This window comes from Electrona antarctica (genome assembly GCF_951216825.1).
Source record: "Electrona antarctica genome assembly, chromosome: 13".
NCBI lineage: Eukaryota > Metazoa > Chordata > Actinopteri > Myctophiformes > Myctophidae > Electrona > Electrona antarctica.
In genome coordinates this window covers 38,992,923-39,011,972 of record NC_136794.1, presented here as the reverse complement: position 1 = coordinate 39,011,972, position 19,050 = coordinate 38,992,923, and the positions used below count along the sequence as shown (strand labels likewise).

Below are 19,050 nucleotides of genomic sequence, written 5' to 3'. Positions count from 1 at the left end.
CAATCAGCAGGAGCATGAGTACACAGAGTGATCATTAATACACGTTGTTATCACCATGACACTGCTGTGCGGTTATTACATTGTGTGGTTGATTGATTGATTGATTGATTGATTGTTTTTATTAACAGTTTGCCAGAATTACAGTACATTTCAAGCACAACTCAATAAAGCATTACACTTCAGAGGCAAGGAAGCAACCAGGTGCTCAGGAGGTGTGCAGGTTATACAAAATGTAAAAATAGTAAAAAGGTGCTCCTGGGATCAATCGGGATAACACATCTATAGAACAAAGCGGAGATCCAGGCACATACAAAGGAGGAAAACTTTATTCAACCTATACGGTCTTCATCAGGGCTGCAAAGCATTACACTTGTTTACAAGAGGGTCCACCTTTTTGCAATCCATCATAATAACATTTAGAGCCTCCGTAAAATCTGAATCCCCCCCACCCAATTTCCCCCTCACTGTATATGTTTCTTTTCCCTTTTTACCTCCACTATGATGATTTCCTGTTTTGACTATATAGTTGTGTAACTTGTGTATATTTCGTACGTATCTTAATTTTTTGATGAATTGAAAATGGTGGGCCCTATTGTAAACAAGTGTAATCCTTAGTTTATGGTTTATTAGTCAACTCACAGTTAACAGTTTTTGTATTGAGTTGTACTTGAAATGTACTGTAATTCTGCAAACTGTTAATCAATCAATCAATCAATCAAACATTTTGTTGTCTATGTTTTGTTTTTTTGTCCTGTTTTTTGTTTTGTTTTGTTTTGTTTGTTTTGTCTTGTTTTGTTTTTTTTGTTTCGTTTTTTTTTGTTGTATTTTCATACTTTATAGCTATTTTGAATATTAAAAGGGCAGGCATTATAAGCTGAGGCTTCTGCCAACACTCCCTTTTGGTCATCAAAAAACATTGTATAAGGTGTGTTTATTTTAAATGACAAATAAACTTGAAACTTGAACTTGAAATCAATCAATCAATCAATCAGAGACGTACAAATAAATTATCATATATTTGTTATCAATGTCAACCACTAGATGGCGACAAAAAAAGAAAAGCTTCCTTTAACTTGTCACATCAGTGCAATGTGTTGTGTTTGGGGCTCCCATGTCGTACAGCAGCGTTCCGCTCCACACTGGGCTCTCTTTGCACAACAATCATGACAACTAGACGGATTTAATCAGTAACACCCGTCGCACACTAGGTAAGGCTGGCTTGGCGGCGTGCAAAAATAACACAACGTGCAGCTGTGCAACGTTTTGTCTTCGTCGGTTTCCCCCCCTCCCACCCCCGAGCTAACTAGCTAACTTTAGCCGCAACAACACAGTCTGTCTGGGGCCTGTTGACAAGAATATAGCCGAAGGAAGGAGCTGCTGTCTGTCTGTGCTGGTCGAGCTAAACGCTGCTATAGTAGCCTCGACGCTAAGAGCAAAGCACAGCCGTACTGGTGGTGATAAGTTTTGACGGAAATAATGTGCGAAAAAGTTGTGCTTTGGCGGTGAAATGATGCAGATGTTGAGGCTGCTGCTGCTGCTTGGCATAAATATGGACATGTATGATGATTTGAAGTTGGGAGCGTGACAATCTCTCCACCGAACGAGGCTCGTTTTTAACATAATACAGACATTGGCGTGTTGTTTTAATCCCACCCTATAATAATGACATGCTATTATTATGGGGAACAGTGTGTGTTTATGTTTTGTCCCCCTCCCCGAGCGAGCGAGCGAGCGACACGGGCGCGTGACGAATAAATAGCACTATATATGGCCGGTGGCGTCGCTTGCCGATAATAATGACAGCATGGAGATCAGAGCCTCAAACATAATGATGATAGACGATCGTTGTAGATTTGTTCCCTTTCCTAAAGCAATTTATTTATGCTGGATCATGGACTTCATGGAGTCTTGATCACTTTCAACCTGGCCTCCATATTTTTCTTTTTTGGCCATGTCATTTTGGAGGGATCTTTTCTTTATATAATATAAAAGATACAAAAACAAGTGAGCATGTAGATCGGCTATTTTCATCGAATGATGGAAGTGTAGGCCTATATAGAGCGTTAAGTGGTTAAATGAGGCTTTAATTGGCCTTAATCAACAGGTCTTTGAGGTCGACCCATCATTCAGTTATCGTGTCACAACCACAACACACCTTGTCACTGTAGGCTAATACAATTATTTAAACCAAAAAAGTGTGTGTGTATATACCGGTATCCATCCATCTTCAACCGCTTATCCGTAGTCGGGTCGAGGGGGCAACAGCTCCACTAGAGAGCCACTAGAGAACTTCCCTCTCCAGAGCAACATTAGTGACTTCCTCCTGGGGGATCCCGAGACGTTCCAAGGCCAGTGAGTCGATGTAATGCCTTGGTCTGCCCCGGGGTCTCCTCCCAGTGGGACGTGCATCGAGGACCTCCCTAGGGAGACGCCCGAGGGGGCATAGATTCATTGTTTTAATCGAGCTTAATCTCACCGCAATCCTGGAGTTAATCTAGATTAAGATGGCTCATTTCAACTCTGCCGAAGGCATTCAAAATATTATATGTGTGCGCTACCTAAATAATGACCAGAAGTAAGTCCTTGAGAACAGGTTTCTCAGGCCATGTGGCCCATTAGACCAGGAGCCCTAATTATGGATATTAACAATACAACTAGCCTATTGATACCTTATATTTCATATTGTGAGCTTGTAGAACTGTTCAGTGTTGCCAAGTCTAGTCATTATAAGCTACTTTGGACTTGTTTATCTGTAAAGTTTCTTTAAAAATATTGGTGGTCCTTGACAGGAAAATGATTGAGAACCACTGCTCTAAAACGACATTGGACAATGATGTTTGACAGTGAGCACTATAGTTGCTTATTTTAGACTTATTTTCTGACTTTTTCGGATTTTCTGACTTGATCTGGCCTGTTAACAGTTTCATAGACCTGGTTGCTGGTTTCTCTCACAAAGCGGTGTTTCGTGTTTGTTGTGGTTCCGTGGCACAACAGCTAGCAGGAGGCAGCAGCCTGCTACCGTCATGGATAACAGTATTTAGCGCAATTTTATGTCCCAGAACTTATGGACTTATGGACTCGAGGTGTCCGGCCAGGAGTCGACCCACAGTGCCTAGTCCCTCCACGCGCCGGATGGCCCGTCCGGTACCCGCCGGATGGCCCGCCCAGTACCGTCAGAGAAGTTCTGGAGCAGCGGCAGGGAAAAACCAGGGACACACAATTTGTGTGTCCCTGGTTTCTCCCTAATGGGACTGATCGAGGGTAGCTACTGGGACGTAAGTCGGGACTTGATCACCCCGATTGGGTCACCCGAGTGAGTGAGGGGTATGATGTTGGCAGACCCGAAACCCCGATGACCTTGGGATACATCACTAAGGATACGTCCCAGTTGCATCCTAGCGGTGTTTTTTAGTTCATGGCTCCATCGCTGCCTCTTTCTTTTCTAGCAAGTAGAACTTTAACTTGTTGCTGTTTATCTTGTTGCTGTGTGTGCAGTGCTCCGCCTCCTCACGCACGCACGCACACACACACGCGCACACACGGCCCGCCTCCTGGCCGCCATGCAGACCCAGCTCCCAGACTCAACTTTGAGAATAGATTAACAGCGATATTTTTTTTTATCGCACGATAAGAGTCTCGCGTTAACGCAGCACGTTAGAGAGCACAGGCCATGTGAGGTGCGACTGTCGCTCAGGAGCTAGAGCAGGTCGTCCAATGATCCATGGGTCGGCGGTTCGAATCCCGGCTCCTCCTGTCTACATGTCGAAGTGTCCTTGGGCAAGACGCTGAACCCCAAATTGCTCCCGATGTGCTGGTTGGTACCTTGCATGGCTTCCGCTGCAATCGGTGTATGAATGGGTGATAATGCACAATCTATGTAAAGCGCCTTGGATAAAGGCGCTATATAAATGCACCATTTACCATTTACCATGTGAAAGTTGTATTTACATTGTAATTGGATTGCTTAGGACACAGTATTGGAAATGGTGTCAACAGCACTGTGTGAATGAGTCACATTTGGCCTTAAATGTTCCTCCAAGTAACATTTAAACATCCTTCTCTCTCTCTTGATTCTGAAATATTCCTAAACATAACCTCAGTGAAACTATGTCTAAACCTAACCTCATTCCTAAACATAACCTCAGTGAATATTCCTAAACATAACCTCAGTAAAACTACCTAACCTTATTTCGAGTGTGTTTTGGCCTTTTGGCGTGAGAATTCCCCGTTGCCACACAAACACAATTATGTCATGAGTGAAAATAGCACATCTCAAAGCTCACAACACAGTACAGCAATTTTATTTTTTATTTTTATTCTTTCGTTGAACTTTTTTTACCTGCCCAAAATAGGGCTACAGTAGATTCAGGTTGCTAATTGACGATTGTATTACATTATCGATTATCTTTTTAAGCCCAAACCACACCAAAGGGCCGGGTTGGGACTAAAAGTTTTTTTTTTTTAACCCATTCTGGGCGGGAACCCCTTTCGGTGTTACAAGCTCACCGAGTAGCGTCCCCGTTTTTACTACCGACTTTCGCACCAGTGAGGGGTGGGAGGGGCTAGCCCACACCGGACTGCTTCGAGCAGTCAGCACACAGAAGTCAAGGCAGAGGCTGTGTGGAACGTGATAAGCACAACAGAGCTGCGCTTATGAGAAACAACACAAATAAAAACTTCGGCGAAAACGGAAGCCCAACACGAGTGTGAGAGCCCCGTCTTAGCTCTCGAGGAGTTGATCCCGTAGTTGGACCTGGTTGACGCGCTGTTCCAATGCCATACTGTTTGTTTTGTGTGTCAGCCCCAAATTGTGATAATAAACACACAGGCAGCTCTTGGATATTCTCTGACAAGCATTTCTCCACACAGCATTTGAAAGTGGTAACATACCTGCGGTCAAAACCATTTGCCCCTTCCGGGTCAATCCTCCCTCACCATACCCGTGAACTTGACTCTTAAATAAACAACAGCGCCACCCCAAGGTTACATGAAATTGACCTTGGTACTCATTTGGCCCTTACAACGAGGATAAAGGAAACATTCAGTCCAAATGTCCAGTTTGCTAATTCACAACTACTACTAGCCTACTTTGGTGTTGAAACTTTGAATTTCTCGTACATTTATGCTATGTGGGGATTATCTGACGAGGATAAACCTTACATAGGCTATACTAAATTGGTCAATATAAGTACAATTATATAGCGTTTCCATAGGAGTATCTTTTTGTATTTTTCCAAGAAGAATACAGCCAGTAGCATATTTGAAATAACTAAAACATGTGGTCTAATCTAATGGAATAAATGGATGATCAGATGCATGAGTTTTCACAACTCATCTAACTGTAACTAGGGCCGTCACCTTGCCCCCTCCCTCCCCTTACTGGTGCGAAAGTGGGTAGTAAAAACAGGGACGCCACCGAGTGCCGCGCTACGAGCTTGCAGGTCTGCTATTTTTGAAAAAACGTGAAAATGTGCCTCAAATCTTTGAATATATATTCTTTCAGAGTGAAAGTTTTTAACTCAAATCTGTGCTTCTGGGGGGGGGGGGGGGGGTTCCTGGAACAACATATTTTCAGATGGGGGTCGGCGGCCAAATACAGATCATTCTGGGGGTCCTTGACATGAAAATGTATGAGCGACTGACTGACTGAACGACTGACATAAAAACATGCGTTTTTAAAGAAAACTGTCAGAGGATTTAGAAGGCATTTGTAGAATCGTCTAAATGGGTTAAGGTCGACCACACCAATGCAACTCCTTACAACTCAATGAGTTGCATTGGTGTTGTGATCTACCTTAATTAAAAACCGTTTTGTCCCGAGTCCTGACCCGACCCTTTGGTGTGGTTTGGGGCTTTTGTAACCAATACAAACGGATTAGCTTGATTAAAGTGTTGCAGCCATGTTCTCTAACACAGACTCCCCTCTTATCTCAGCAGCAGAACAATGAACGTGGATGATAAACTGGAAGGAGCGCTGCTGAAGAGTGGCAGTGGAGCGGACGCTGCCCGAGGAGCGGGTTTGTTTGCTTGTTTGTTTGTTTTCACATACAAAAATGTTTAAAAAATATTATCAGTCAATACAAATCTGAAGGAGAAAGCCTAAAAAACCCTCCAGGGGCTTGAGAAGTGGCATTCTCCAGGCATTTTTGTACATAAAAACTACATCACTGATACAAGGACTGATTTTACACTTGCTGAACATAGCCGATCTACAAGCTCACAACGCGTCGCGCTGCGATCTTGTAGATCTGCTATTTTCAGCATGCAACCAAGTGTAAAATGACTTATACTGGATCTCTTGTCCACTAGTCCCTTCCTAACATTTTAGTCTAGTTTTTATTTGTTGACGAAATTGTCAATATATTTACTCCTAATTTTAGTCATCATAGCTTAGTTTTCATGTAGTTTCCATTTAGTTTTCGCCAGTGGAAAAAGGTAGTCGACGAACATCTTTCGTCTTAGTCAACGAAAACAACACTGGTCTTGTGGTCTGGGCGTTGCAGGAGGAGGAGGAGGAGGAGGCTTGGTGGTGATGACCCTGGGAGAGCGTTCTCTGGCCAACCACCCCCTGCTGGCCGACGAAGACGATGATGATGATGACGACGACGACTTGACCAGGTTGGTCACGCACGACCTGGTGCCTCCGGAGAGGCTGATGGTGCACGAGGTGGGTCCGAAGAACGGCGGGGGCGTGCGAGGAGAGGTGGCCGTGCACTTCCCCATAAAGCTCTCCAACAAGCTGACAAACTGCTCGCTCCACATGCCGGTGAGTTTCAGTTCCACTTCACTTGCGGTGTGTGTGTGTGTGATTTTTCATTCACTTTATGCATTCGCAAATTTCGCATACCCTCTATTACTCGTCTGCTAGTCTCGCGTGGCCAGACTGTTGCACCTCGCAATTTTCAAATGCTTCCTGTCATTTGGGGGCGACTGTGGCTCAAGAGGTAGAGCAGGTCGTCCACTGATCCATGGGTCGGTGGTTCGAATCCCGGCTCCTCCTGTCTACATGTCGAAGTGTCCTTGAGCAAGACACTGAACCCCAAATTGCTCCCGATGTGCTGGTTGGTGCCTTGCATGGCTTCCGCTGCAATCGGTGTATGAATGTGTGTGTGAATGGGTGAATGTAATGCACAATCTATGTAAAGCGCCTTGGATAAAGGCGCTATATAAATGCACCATTTACCATTTACCATTTGTCATACAGTCTGGAGCATAGTCATTTTTGTATATTTCTATATCAAAAGTCAATACAAATGAAATTTGAATTACTTCCTTTGAACGAAAACGTGCTGCGTGATGACGTGTCGAGGCCCACATGCATATGAATGAATCTTGATTAAATTCACCTGTTTGATTCCCATTGCTGCATTGTCCTCCAAACACAGGTGGTTTTTGATTACAGAACCACTCAGTTTTTAATCTCATTCAAGGTTCAATGTCACCTTGAATGAGATTAAAAACGGAGTAGTTTGTAATCAAAGCCACTTTGGAAGACGATGCAGCAATGGGAATCAAACGGGTGAGCTTCATTTTTATTGGCTTTTATTGATGTGGGCCTCGACATGTCATCACGCAGTTCGTTTTAAGGAAGTAATTCATGTTCGATTTTTATGGACTTTTTATATAAAAATACACAAATAAAAAAAATCCCATTTTGTGGCATTATATGGTATGCCCATATAATGACCACGGATGTGGTATAAAAGTGTGAAAAACATATTTTTCATTTCACTAGTATATGTCTTTTAACCCATTTTGACCTGAGATCAGATTCTAAAAATGTCTTCTACATCCTGACAGTTTTCTGAAAAAGCTATGTTTCTATCTCAGTCATTCTTCGATTTTTCAAAAAATAGCAGATCTACAAGCTCATAGCGCGCCACTCGGTGGCGCACTATGAGCTTGTAGATCTACTATTTTTCAATAGCTAAAGCATAACATAATGCTAACACCAAAAGGGGTTCCCGCCCAAAATGGGTTAAGTACAGTACACAAGTAAATGTACTTTGCTACTGTACACCACTGCCTATGAGGGATACTTGAGTGATTTGTCTTATCATGTAGCCAGACTTATATGCTGTGGGAATGTCATAATTGGCGGACATTCAGTGAGAATAGTGGATCTACACGCTCACAACGCGTCGTATTGTGTTTTGTGATCGTCTTTTTTTTTGGGCAGAGCTTTGGTGTGGGGGGGAAAAGGATGGCACTTAACAGTTTAGAGGCCCCAGACGGAGATCACCGTCAAGTTCAAGTTCATGGTCAAGTGCCCCAGACGGAGATTGATAAATGGGACCGAAATTAATGATATCAAAACCGATCGCATCGCTCCACAGCCTAGGAGCGCTTGTTGCCCAATCCTCGGTGTTGCACAACAGTGACACGTCATCGAAAATGTTCCCTGCATGTTTAGCGGACAAACGAAAATCTTAAAACGTTCATAACTCGCGATCTAAAGCATCCCGTCTAATTATGAAAAAAGATCCTGTGTTAGACGGCGCTCCGCGGTCCAGTCGCTAGTCGCGATAGATTTATTCTTACCTCCCGTTGTTGTCGATCGACTCTAGAGTGGTGTGGCTATTGTTAGCTGCTACACAGACATTCACAACAACTTCCGGGGCGCCGGTAAAAGTGGTCTGGGTGCTATAAATGATGGGCACATTTTATGAATGGATTAAATGGGTCCGGGCCCTCAAGGTGTTGACTTTGACTATAGACCTTTGGAGGACCTAGTTGGTCATCAAGTTCCAAGTTTATTATTGTCTGTCCCTCTTCAAAAACGCTATTCATGAACAGCAATGATCAAATACTGTGAACTCGCATTAAACGTCCCATTCAATTATCCTGGAGAGATTATGGGAATATGTGCATCTGGTGCAATATTCCCATAATTTCAGGTATTGCCATCACCTTTTCAATCTACCCCTCCTCTCTCCTCATTGCAATATAGCACACATTAATATTAAAATAGCTAACAATCACCAAGTTACTGCAATTCAGTAAAGACTGGAAATTATGCGGGTATGATATGGGCGGCTGTGGCTCAAGAGGTAGAGCAGGTCGTCCAATGATCCATGGACCGGCGGTTAGAATCCCGGCTCCTCCTGTCTACATGTGGAAGTGTCCTTGGGCAAGACAATAGTCTTGCGTCACGTCACCAGACTGTTGCCTCTCGCAATTTCCAAATGCTTTCATCATACAGTCTGGAGCAACGGAAGAGCTGTCATGAGTCAAATATAAAGCGGAAGACGGAAGTGGAGACTCCTCCCCACTTCCGTTTTGTCTTTACAGTCGCGCAAATTTATCCTAATATGAATAGAAATCATCTAAGCATATATAGCTTGTTTTGCTTTATTGCTTAGCAGAAAAGGAAATAAAAAAAGCTCTAGAGTGAAGGCTTTCCCTCCCTGCATAAGAGCGCCTCAGCTGCAACTATGCAGCTTTTTGAGTGGTGCAACCACTCCAAGGAACAGCAATGTCCGTGTTAACCTGTGTGACTATGTGTGTGGCTATGTGACTGAGTACCAGTAGGGGCAAAAGTGGCACTGTTGTGCCAGAAACAGAGAGAGAGATAGTGTTGCACTGTTGCCTAGTGCTAATTACAGAGAGAGAGAGAGAGAGAGAGAGAGAGAGAGGGGCAGGGGGAGAGGGGAGTTGCACAACTCAGTTCACACAGGTGTGATTTTTATATACTGTGTTGTTGTTGTTGTTGCATTTTAATGTGTTGTGATTTGTGTTCTATGGCTGCTACCTTGGCCAGGTCTCTCTTGTAAAACGGATTCCTGGTCAAATAAAATGAAGCCAGCTGCTAGTACGGCCAAAACAAACGAGTCTCATGAAGGCGTTACAGTGGCGGTTCTAAAGCGTTTTCATTTCAAGGGCCCCAGTTTAGGGCCACGGAACCCCTTTTGATATAATGATCTCCTCCTTACTACTGCTCCGTCTTAGTTCTCCTAGATTTAACAGCAGCATTTGATACAAAAGGACTGACTACAGTGTTTTTGTCAGCAAATTTTGATTTTAGTTTTAGTTATAGTCTCTTGAATAGTTTTAATTTAGTTTCAGTCACATTTTAGTCACCTGGAATGTTTTAGACAAGTGTAGTTTTTAGTTAATATAGGATTTTAGTCGACTAAATCTGCAGTTGGTTTAGTCGAAAAAAAAGTATTTTGGCGGGCCTTGCTGCCGTCGTAACGGCAATTGCTGAAAATAGCTGATCTACAAGCCCACAACGCGTCGCGCTGCGACACGTGAGCTTGTAGATCGGCTATTTTCAGCATGCAACTAATTGTAAAATGACTTATACTGGATCTCTTGTCCACTAGTCCCTTCCTAACATTTTAGTCTACTTTTTATTGACGAAATTGTCAGTATATTTACTCTTAGTTTTAGTCATCATATCTTAGTTTTCATTTAGTTTCCATTTAGTTTTCGTCAGTGGAAAAAGGTAGTCGACGAACATTTTTCGTCTTAGTTTTAGTCGACGAAATCAACACTATATGACTAAAACGAAATGTGCCCTGTCAAAAACAACCCTGGTGACGGTGTGTTCCGTGTTGGTCCTCTTGGCTTCACAGTTGAGCATCAAGCAGGAGCTGAAGCAGCTGTCCGACCCGCTGGTCCAGATGAAGGAGAAGAAACAAGCCAAGGACCTGATGGAGTGTCCCAAGAAGAAGAAGAGGAAGCAGCGCTCGCCCGCTAAGGTGCAGTGAGAGCACGTTTCTGTTGGGGGAGTGCTGTGGAGGAGTTATTGGACATTTGTTTTAGTGGTAACGGCAAGATATAGACCAACGATACCTGTAGCCGGGGTGCCCAAAAGGTAGATCACGATCTACCAGTAGATCACAAAGGCTGTGCAGGTAGATCACATGATATGCCCCTAAAGAATATTTAATTTAAATATTTATTGACATCAAAAGGGCCTGTCAGCTCAAACCCACAATGCAATATTTTGAGGTTGTAGGTTGCTGTGCACAAAAACGTTTGTAGCATTACAAATCAAATTACAAAAAACTCTCCCCCACTATTTCCCATTCCAAGTGCATTGGTCTTATATGTAACGCCAGCTCCGCTATTCCAAAGCCCAATCAGGTACATATTTAAACTATTTTGAGCAACCCACCAAAATTATTTTTTGGTGGGTAGATCTTGTTGAGCTGGTCATTTTTAAAGTAGCTCTCTAGTCAAAAAAGTGTGGGCACCCCTGATTGTAGGCCCTCAAACAATTAAGCACAACATTAACTCATTTAGACCTGAGGACGATTCTAACAGTTTCTAACAGTTTTCTGAAACACATCTGTTTCTATGTCAGTGGTGCTCAACCTTTTTCATGTCAAGGAGCCCCTAGAATGATATGTAATTGGCCGCCGACCCCCCCATCTGAAAATATGTTGTTCCAGGGACAAAATGGCAGATCTACAAGCTCGTAGCGCGGCACTCGGGGCTGCACTATGAGCTTGTAGATCTGCTGCTATTTTTCAATAGCTAAAGTATAACAATGCTTAAAACACCAAAAGGGGATCCCGTTCACGATGTAGCATTCAAAGTGGTGTTAATGACCAAATGAATAGAAAAAGTACAAATAAAAATGACATGTCATGACATCACAGGTCCTCTCAAATTTGGGATGGCTGGCTCCCCGACTAAATGCTTCCATCTCTTTGTTTCCATTATTGTTCTCTCTCTCACCTTTTGATAGATTCTCACCATCAATGACGACGGATCGCTGGGCCTCCAGAACCCCAAGTGTCATGTCTGTATCCACTGCAACGCTGCCTTCCGAACCAACTACCACCTACAGAGGCACGTCTACATCCACACGGGTAGGAGCCGGTGTTGTTTTTGACACCACATTTTAGTTTTAGTCGTAGTCTCTGCAATAGTTTTAGTCACATTTTAGTCACCTGGAATGTCTTAGTGTTAGTCTAGTTTTAGTCGACTAAATATCATAAGATTTTAGTCGACTAAATCTACAGTTGATTTAGTCTACTAAAATGTATTTTGGCGGGCCTTGATGCCGTTGTTTATTTTTTTTGCTGAAAATAGCCGATCTACAAGCTCACAACACGTCACGCTGCGACGCGTTGTGAGCTTGTAGATCGGGTATTTCCAGCATGCAACCAAGTGTAAAATGACTTATATACTGGATCTCTTGTCCACTATAGTCCCGGGCTAACATTTCTGTCTAGTTTTCATTTGTTGACGAAATTGTCAGCATATTTAGTCTTAGCTTTTAGTCATCATAGCTTAGTTTTCATTTAGTTTCCGTTTTAGTTTTAGTCAGTGAAAAAGGTAGTCGATGAACATTTTTCGTCTTGGTTTTAGTCGACAAAATCAACACTGGTGTAGTGCAGACCTTTTCCTTTAACACAATCGGTGCCGGGATTCCTTCAAAATAGGAGCTCTGGGGTGCCGGAAAGACATGGCCGCTTTTACTCTGAAACCCACGACCCGGAAACAATCCGCTAAAAACAGTTTGCTTTACATTGCTAGCTTACATTGCTATCGTTTTAATTTATACGATATATGATCCAAAAAGCCTTCATATTTTGCGGGAGAGACGGATGAAGCGCTAGTATATCGATCACTTCAAAACCACGGAGAGCGCCCTGGATTAGGAGGGACGAGTCATTCTTTCTGCCGTGCTAACAGCTAAGTCAACGGTAAGCTAACATGAGCCCAGAGCGTAGCATACGGTAGCCGAAAGGCGAACTGACAAATTAAAAAAAAGGAAAAATGTCAGAATATTCCTCTCTCGCCCGGTATCATTGACGATTGGGACCCCTAGGACGTGTGGACACGTCCTACGGACGGAAACGGTTAATGAGGCCAACCTTGCTGTCTTGTCTCCCCAGGTGAGAAGCCTTTCCAGTGCAGTCAGTGTGATATGCGCTTCATACAGAAGTATCTGCTCCAGAGGCATGAGAAGATCCATACTGGTGAGTGACCGGAATAGGACGGAAGCACGTCCTATTCTATTGTCCTAATAAGACCCAGAAAGGAATCAATATTGTTGTACATGCCTTTGTTGCCGTGCCTGTCTAACCCATTTTGGGCGGGAACCCCTTTTGGTGTTTTAAGCATTAGGCACTATGTTGTACTTTAGCTATTGAAAAATAGCAGATCTACAAGCTCATGAACTTGTATGTCTGCTGTTTTTGAAAAACCGTGAAAATGTGCCTCAAATCTTTGAATATTCTTTCAGAGTTTCAGTTTTTAACTCAAATCTTTGCTTCTGGAGAGGTCCCCTGGAACAACATATTTTCAGATCGGGGTCGGCGGCATATTACATATAATCTTTGGGGTCCTTGACATGAAATATTGAGAACCACTGATATAGAAACATGAGGTTTTTCAGAAAAGAATACATTTTAAAAAGACATTTTTAAAATGTCGACGTCAGTCCTAAATGGTCTAAAGGCATAATACCCAGAGAGCCTGGCCTTTAAAGAATGACAAAAAACAAGAATTCAGTGAAGAGCAAAGTTTTGATCCGAAGGTCAACCTTCATTTGTGAAGATTTTGTTGCTGGACCAAAATGTGAAAGTGAAAGTATCATGAACCTCAATTTGCCACAGAAGCTAACTTCCTCCTTCCACAATACAAAATATGTCATCACTCTTATTTCTGCCAAGATGTATCTAACAAATTGTCTTCTTTCTTGCCATGCTTGTTATATCTTTGCTTAGGTGAAAAACCATTTCGTTGTGACGAATGTGGGATGAGATTCATTCAGAAATACCACATGGAGAGGCACAAGAGAACTCACAGCGGGGAGAAGCCCTACCAATGTGACTACTGTCACCAGGTGAGAAAAGCCCTACCAATGTGACTACTGTCACCAGGTGAGAAAAGCCCTACCAATGTGACTACTGTCACCAGGTGAGAAAAGCCCTACCAATGTGACCTACTGTCACCAGGTGAGGTCGCTGTAAACATAAGTGTAAGTTTCCATTTACCATTAACCGTTTCCGTCTGTAGGACGTGGCCACACGTCCTAGGGAATCCAATCGAGGGATGCATTGGACGTGTGTTCACGTCCTAGCGCATCCTCAATGATACCAGGCGAGAGAAGAATATTCTGAATTTTTTCCTTTTTTTTTTTTTTTTCAGTCCGACTCTCGGCCACCGTCCTTCGCGCTCTACGGCCATATTAGCTTCCCGTTGACTTAGCTGTTAGCGCGGCAGAAAGAATGCCTCGTATCTGCTAATCCAGGGCGCTCTCCGTGGTTTTGTTCTGATGGATATACTAGCGCTTCATTTCTGCTTGTATAAATTTTGATCGTATAAATTAAAACGATAGCAAAGCAAACTATTTCTCCGGTTTTTTTCCGGATTGTTTCCGGGGGTCAGAGTGTGATGCGCTCAATAAAGTTCCATCCTTTTATTAATCTCCGTCCTGGGTGATGAGCGTTACTATTTGATAGGACGGAGAACTCTGTTCATGCCGCTCGGAGTGTTAAGCTGCTACAGTTGAAGCCATGTTATATATTGTTTGTGCCTTATCTCCACAGTACTTCTCCAGAACAGACCGGGTTTTAAAGCACAGGCGGATGTGTCATGAGAACAGGGAGAGGAAGGCCCACAGGGCAGCTGCCAAAGCTGCACCTCTGCGTGACACAGATTCTCTTGGCCTTGCCTTTCCTGCCAAAGAGTGCACACTGCCCAAGAAAAAGCGTCAGAAGTGTCTGGATAAGTCGCACAGCTCCGCCGCGTCCACCGCTGCCCGCGTGGAAGACCACGCGGCCGCCACCGTCGACGCGGAGGAGAAAGAGGAGCAGAGACGGAGAAAAATGGAATGCCTACCTCTCTACGCCGTCTCCTCCAAAGTCAAACATGAATATGTGATCGCGGGCTACTCCGTGGAGCTTCCCGAAGAGTCGACCAGCCGCCCCCCTTTGGGAGAGGCGGCGTCCCCTGAAGAGATTCCTCCTCCCAAGCTGGTCCTGAAGAAGGTCCCCAAGAGGAGCGTCAAGCAGGCCAGCGAACAGCCACCTCCCGGCCTGTCCCCTCTGTCTCCCTTTGAGGAAAGCAACAAGGTCACCAGGTACACCTTTGAGATAGTGGACAAGCCCGGAGGCTTTGAGATCGTGGATAAACAAGGAGGCCTTCTCGACGTGGTAGAGTGCCACAGTGCACTCGAGCCTGTCGAAACACTTCAAACCAAACCAGTGGCCATCAGCACAAACTATGACGACGCCATGCAGTTCCTCAAGAAGAAGCGCTATCTTCAAGCTGCCATGGCCAACAACAGCCGGGATTATTCCGTCAACGTGAGCAGCATCTCTTCCCAGCCTGCTGCTGTTGCGCAAACGGCGGTGACGGTAACCGCCATCGACGAGACGGTCCCCGCCACGATCCTGGAGCCGCAGCCGCTCAACGCGGAAATCAAGGCGACGCACGATAAGAACGTGCTGCCGGACGAGGTTCTTCAGACGCTGCTGGACCACTACTCCAACAAAGCCAACGGACAGCAGGACATCTCTTTTAGCGTGGCCGACACGGAGGTGACCTCCAGCATCTCCATAAACTCGGCGGACGGTAGCCCCGTGGAGAGTCTGGGAGCTTCCAGCGCCCAGCCTCAGCCGCCCGCTGAGAAATCCAGCCTCCTGCACGAGTACTCCAAGTTTCTCCAGCAAGCCCTGGAGAGGACCAGCCAGAACGACAGCTTTCTGAGCACGCAGAGCCTCAACCTGGTGTCTTCCGAGAGTCCCACCTTGGCCGGGCAGCCTCTCTTCTCCACGGAGAAACAGTTCCCGTCTCCCGGCAGGTTCAAATCAGGGATGAGCTCTCCGCTGAGGTCCACGCTGGACAAGCCTCACTTTGGACTCCTGGTGGGGGACTCTCAACACTCGTTTTCGTTTTCGGGCGACGAGACCAACACGCCCTCCGCGGTGTCCCCGACCGACGAGGACGATGACGACGACTTTCTGGAGGAGGTCTCCCCCACTAAGAAGTCAGACTCTTCGCAGGCGATGGTTCAGACTTTCCAAATCAGCGCCTTTGATCAGAACTACCGATCGCACTTCCAGGCGACGAGGTCGGGCGTGTCTTCGCAGTTCACTATTGCCAACGGACAGGTCAGTCTGCGGGCAGGACACAGCTCGGACTTCTCCGAGTTCCCCCTGGTCACGGTCTCGGAGACCAGGTCTCAGCTCAGCTCTTCTCCGGATGTTTCATCTAGCGAGACGTTTGGCTGAGTAGGATGTCTCATTCGTATCTGTAAAAAAGAAAAATCATTTCAATGGCACTTTATATCCTAACATCCTCTGTTCTGCCAAAACTGGTAAAAATTGGAAAACATTGCTGTTGGGCAGAGAAACCTTGTATCTCCATATTTTGTGTCTTTGTTTTAGTTCATAAATTAATTCCCTATTTCGTTCAACGCAAAAGTTGAGGAAAAATAGTCAATCTACAAACTCACCTTGTGGTAAGGTTGTAGATCTGCTGTTTATGAAGATTGTTTTAAATGTTAAAGTTGTGTCAATATTTGACGAGTGAAAGGTATTCACAAAGAGCTTGTGACGAAACAACTCCCGTGGATCCATCGGCACACCGTTTGTTTTGCGACAGTTTATGAAGACATACAAGGTTTCCACCGACAATTAGGAAACGTGTGCTGCCTGACTGTGCTCAAAGCATTGTTACCATTTCTTCCTTCTCGAATCATTTACATTTTTACAAAATGGGGAATAATCAAAAATGGAAAAAGACAATAAGTACACCCCCTGAAAAGAAAACTACACTCGGAATGTGAATGATGCATGGGCATAATTACCATGGCATAGCATCATTCAGTAGAATGTATAGTGAAAGAATTGTGACCAAAGCCTAAAACGCAGTGGATGTTGTGGAATATTCACTTTGTATTATTATTGCCACAGATTTATTTGTATCTCAGTGTTGTCTTTATTGTCAATCATTGTTGCCTCACGGTCGCTTGCACACAAAAATATTTACAGTGATTCTATGATTAATGTTTAATATTTTCCCACTAAAATTCAGGCTTAAATAATAGCGTATGCCCCCTTTGCAGTTAGCTACTTCCCCCTGTTACTGTAACCGTTACTGTAAGAGAACTAGTAACTGGAATAAAGCTTCAGTTCACTTCACATGCCAACAGCCACCTCCCCCACCCCCCCACACTATTGATTATTTGTCTTAATCTAAAGTCACTTTATTTGCTGTCACCTGAAACGGGTGTCATCACAAGATAAAACTTGGTGAATGATTGTATTTCCTCTGGTATAGAAACCAGTATAATTTCCATTGATATGAATTGGCTTTCATATCATGGTTCGTTTTGGCCATTTAAGGAAAAGAAAATATAGACAAAATACTATGTATTTGTAATGTATTTTCTTTTCTTCCTATTAACCTTAAACACTTTTGTGGCCTTTTGTGTGGCTGGAATGAACAGCCAGACTTGTAAAAGTAAAAAAATGGTTTAACAAGTCTTAGACGATCCTATTCTTCTTTAAAGAAATTAAACTAGACCACCAAACTGACCTAGGTCTATTGAAAAGACCCTATTGTCTCAGCTTTCTCAGTGTGAGATTTATTTAAAAAAAAATATATATATATATATATCAAAATTGTAGTTGTGAAATGGTTTGTTGCATGTAATTAATCGCACAATGGCGCTTAATCCCCAAAACCAGAATAAGAAAGCTCTTAATGGACATCTGATTACGAGTACACTGAACTTAACAAAATTAGTGTATGCAACTGTCCTTGTAAAAAGGCTGCAATCTTTTGTAATAATGCACATTATTGGGGCGTGTTAACATTTTCTCTGTACAGAAATTGCCAATTAAGCTAATACAACTTGGCAATCTTCTTTTCAGTGAAGTGTCTTTGATATGATGATGACTCGCTTATCATGTAAAAAAAAAAATCCTGTCTTAGATTTGTCTCATCGGAAGTGTAAAGGGCCTTTCGAACGTGAAGCGATATAAACGCGCCTATAGTTCATTTTCAATGAGACCTGCGTTTTTTGCGCGGAGCACTGGGGAGCAGTCGCGGTGCGACAACGCAAGCGTATTTACGTGAGCGCGGTCGCGTGAATTTGTTGCGCGCGTGCTCGTTTCGGGCACACGCCCGTGACTCACCAGACCTGGATACTGTTTCCCTTTTTTTTTTACGCTTGCGTTGTCGCGCCTCTCTTGAGCAGACCTGGAGGAGACGTGTCGTTGATCCAGGCGACAACGCCTGCGTTCCTCACTTCCTGTTTGAAAGGCCCTTAAAGCTATACAAATGCCCCCACTTCTGTATGTATAACTTTACTTGGGGTTATGTCTCTCTCATTTTGCACCAGTCATTTAATTTCCCTCCTTTGCAACGGGTTTAATTCGAACACAAACACACGATGTTGAAGGCGACTCATTCTGTGGTTTTTGTATGGTTACGTTGTGAATTATAGTGGGGTGGGAAGGGAATGCTTTTCTAGTTTACTAGTACGTGCGTGCCTTTTTTAAATATTTCCAGTCATTCCTATATTATGTTCTTTCTTTCTGATAAGTCAATAGATACAGGCCTAATAATAATTCCACTTGCACATTATTAGCACATGTATAAGCTATGAAAGTATCTTCTTCTTATGGTAGGATTGATCTAAGGACAACTTCAGCACTTGAACCCTATTTACGTAATTGACCGGCCGGCTCTCTCTACTAGGCCTCCTGCCGCCACCAAATCTCTTCGGCGAAATTTAGACCTGAGGACGTTTCCACTAATGTCTTCTAGATCATGACAGTTTTCTGAAAAACAATGTTTCTATGTCAGTGGTGCTCTAGTCGCTCAAGACGGACTGTTGCCGCTGTTTTCCCGAATATTTGACGATGGGATTCTCAGATTGGTGGTGCTCAAACATTTTCATGTCGAGGACCCCAAAAATATCTATGTAATAGTCCGCCGACCCCCATCTGAAAATGTTGTTCCAGGGACCCCCCAGAAGCAAAGAGTTAAAATTTTTCACTCTGAAAGGATGTATATTCGAAATTTGCTCCACATTTTCATGGATATTTCAAAAATAGCAGACCTTGTAGATTT

General features: G+C 43.8%; 1 protein-coding gene across 2 annotated transcripts; it reads left to right on the top strand.

Moving 5' to 3' along the window:
• The first annotated feature begins 1,076 nt into the window (after positions 1 to 1,076).
• Positions 1,077 to 17,928, top strand: znf148 (zinc finger protein 148). Of its 2 annotated transcripts, none has more exons than XM_079519299.1 (8): positions 1,077 to 1,208; positions 5,938 to 6,017; positions 6,513 to 6,766; positions 10,578 to 10,703; positions 11,699 to 11,822; positions 12,855 to 12,938; positions 13,689 to 13,807; positions 14,514 to 17,928. In XM_079519299.1, the coding sequence occupies exons 2-8, from the start codon at positions 5,945 to 5,947 to the stop codon at positions 16,197 to 16,199; spliced, it is 2,466 nt and encodes an 821-aa protein (XP_079375425.1). In that variant the 5' UTR covers positions 1,077 to 1,208; positions 5,938 to 5,944; the 3' UTR covers positions 16,200 to 17,928. The 2 variants fall into 2 exon arrangements, with proteins under 2 accessions (XP_079375425.1, XP_079375424.1); XM_079519298.1 differs by having other exon boundaries at positions 6,504 to 6,766.
• The last annotated feature ends 1,122 nt before the right edge of the window (positions 17,929 to 19,050 follow it).

Bases quoted from the DNA above. Each gene is read 5' to 3' on its own strand.
- znf148 (XM_079519298.1), top strand. From the start codon at position 5,945: ATGAACGTGGATGATAAACTGGAAGGAGCGCTGCTGAAGAGTGGCAGT. The intron at 12,939-13,688 runs GTGAGTGACCGG...ATCTTTGCTTAG, and splicing joins GCATGAGAAGATCCATACTG to GTGAAAAACCATTTCGTTGT. The intron at 13,808-14,513 runs GTGAGAAAAGCC...TTATCTCCACAG, and splicing joins AATGTGACTACTGTCACCAG to TACTTCTCCAGAACAGACCG.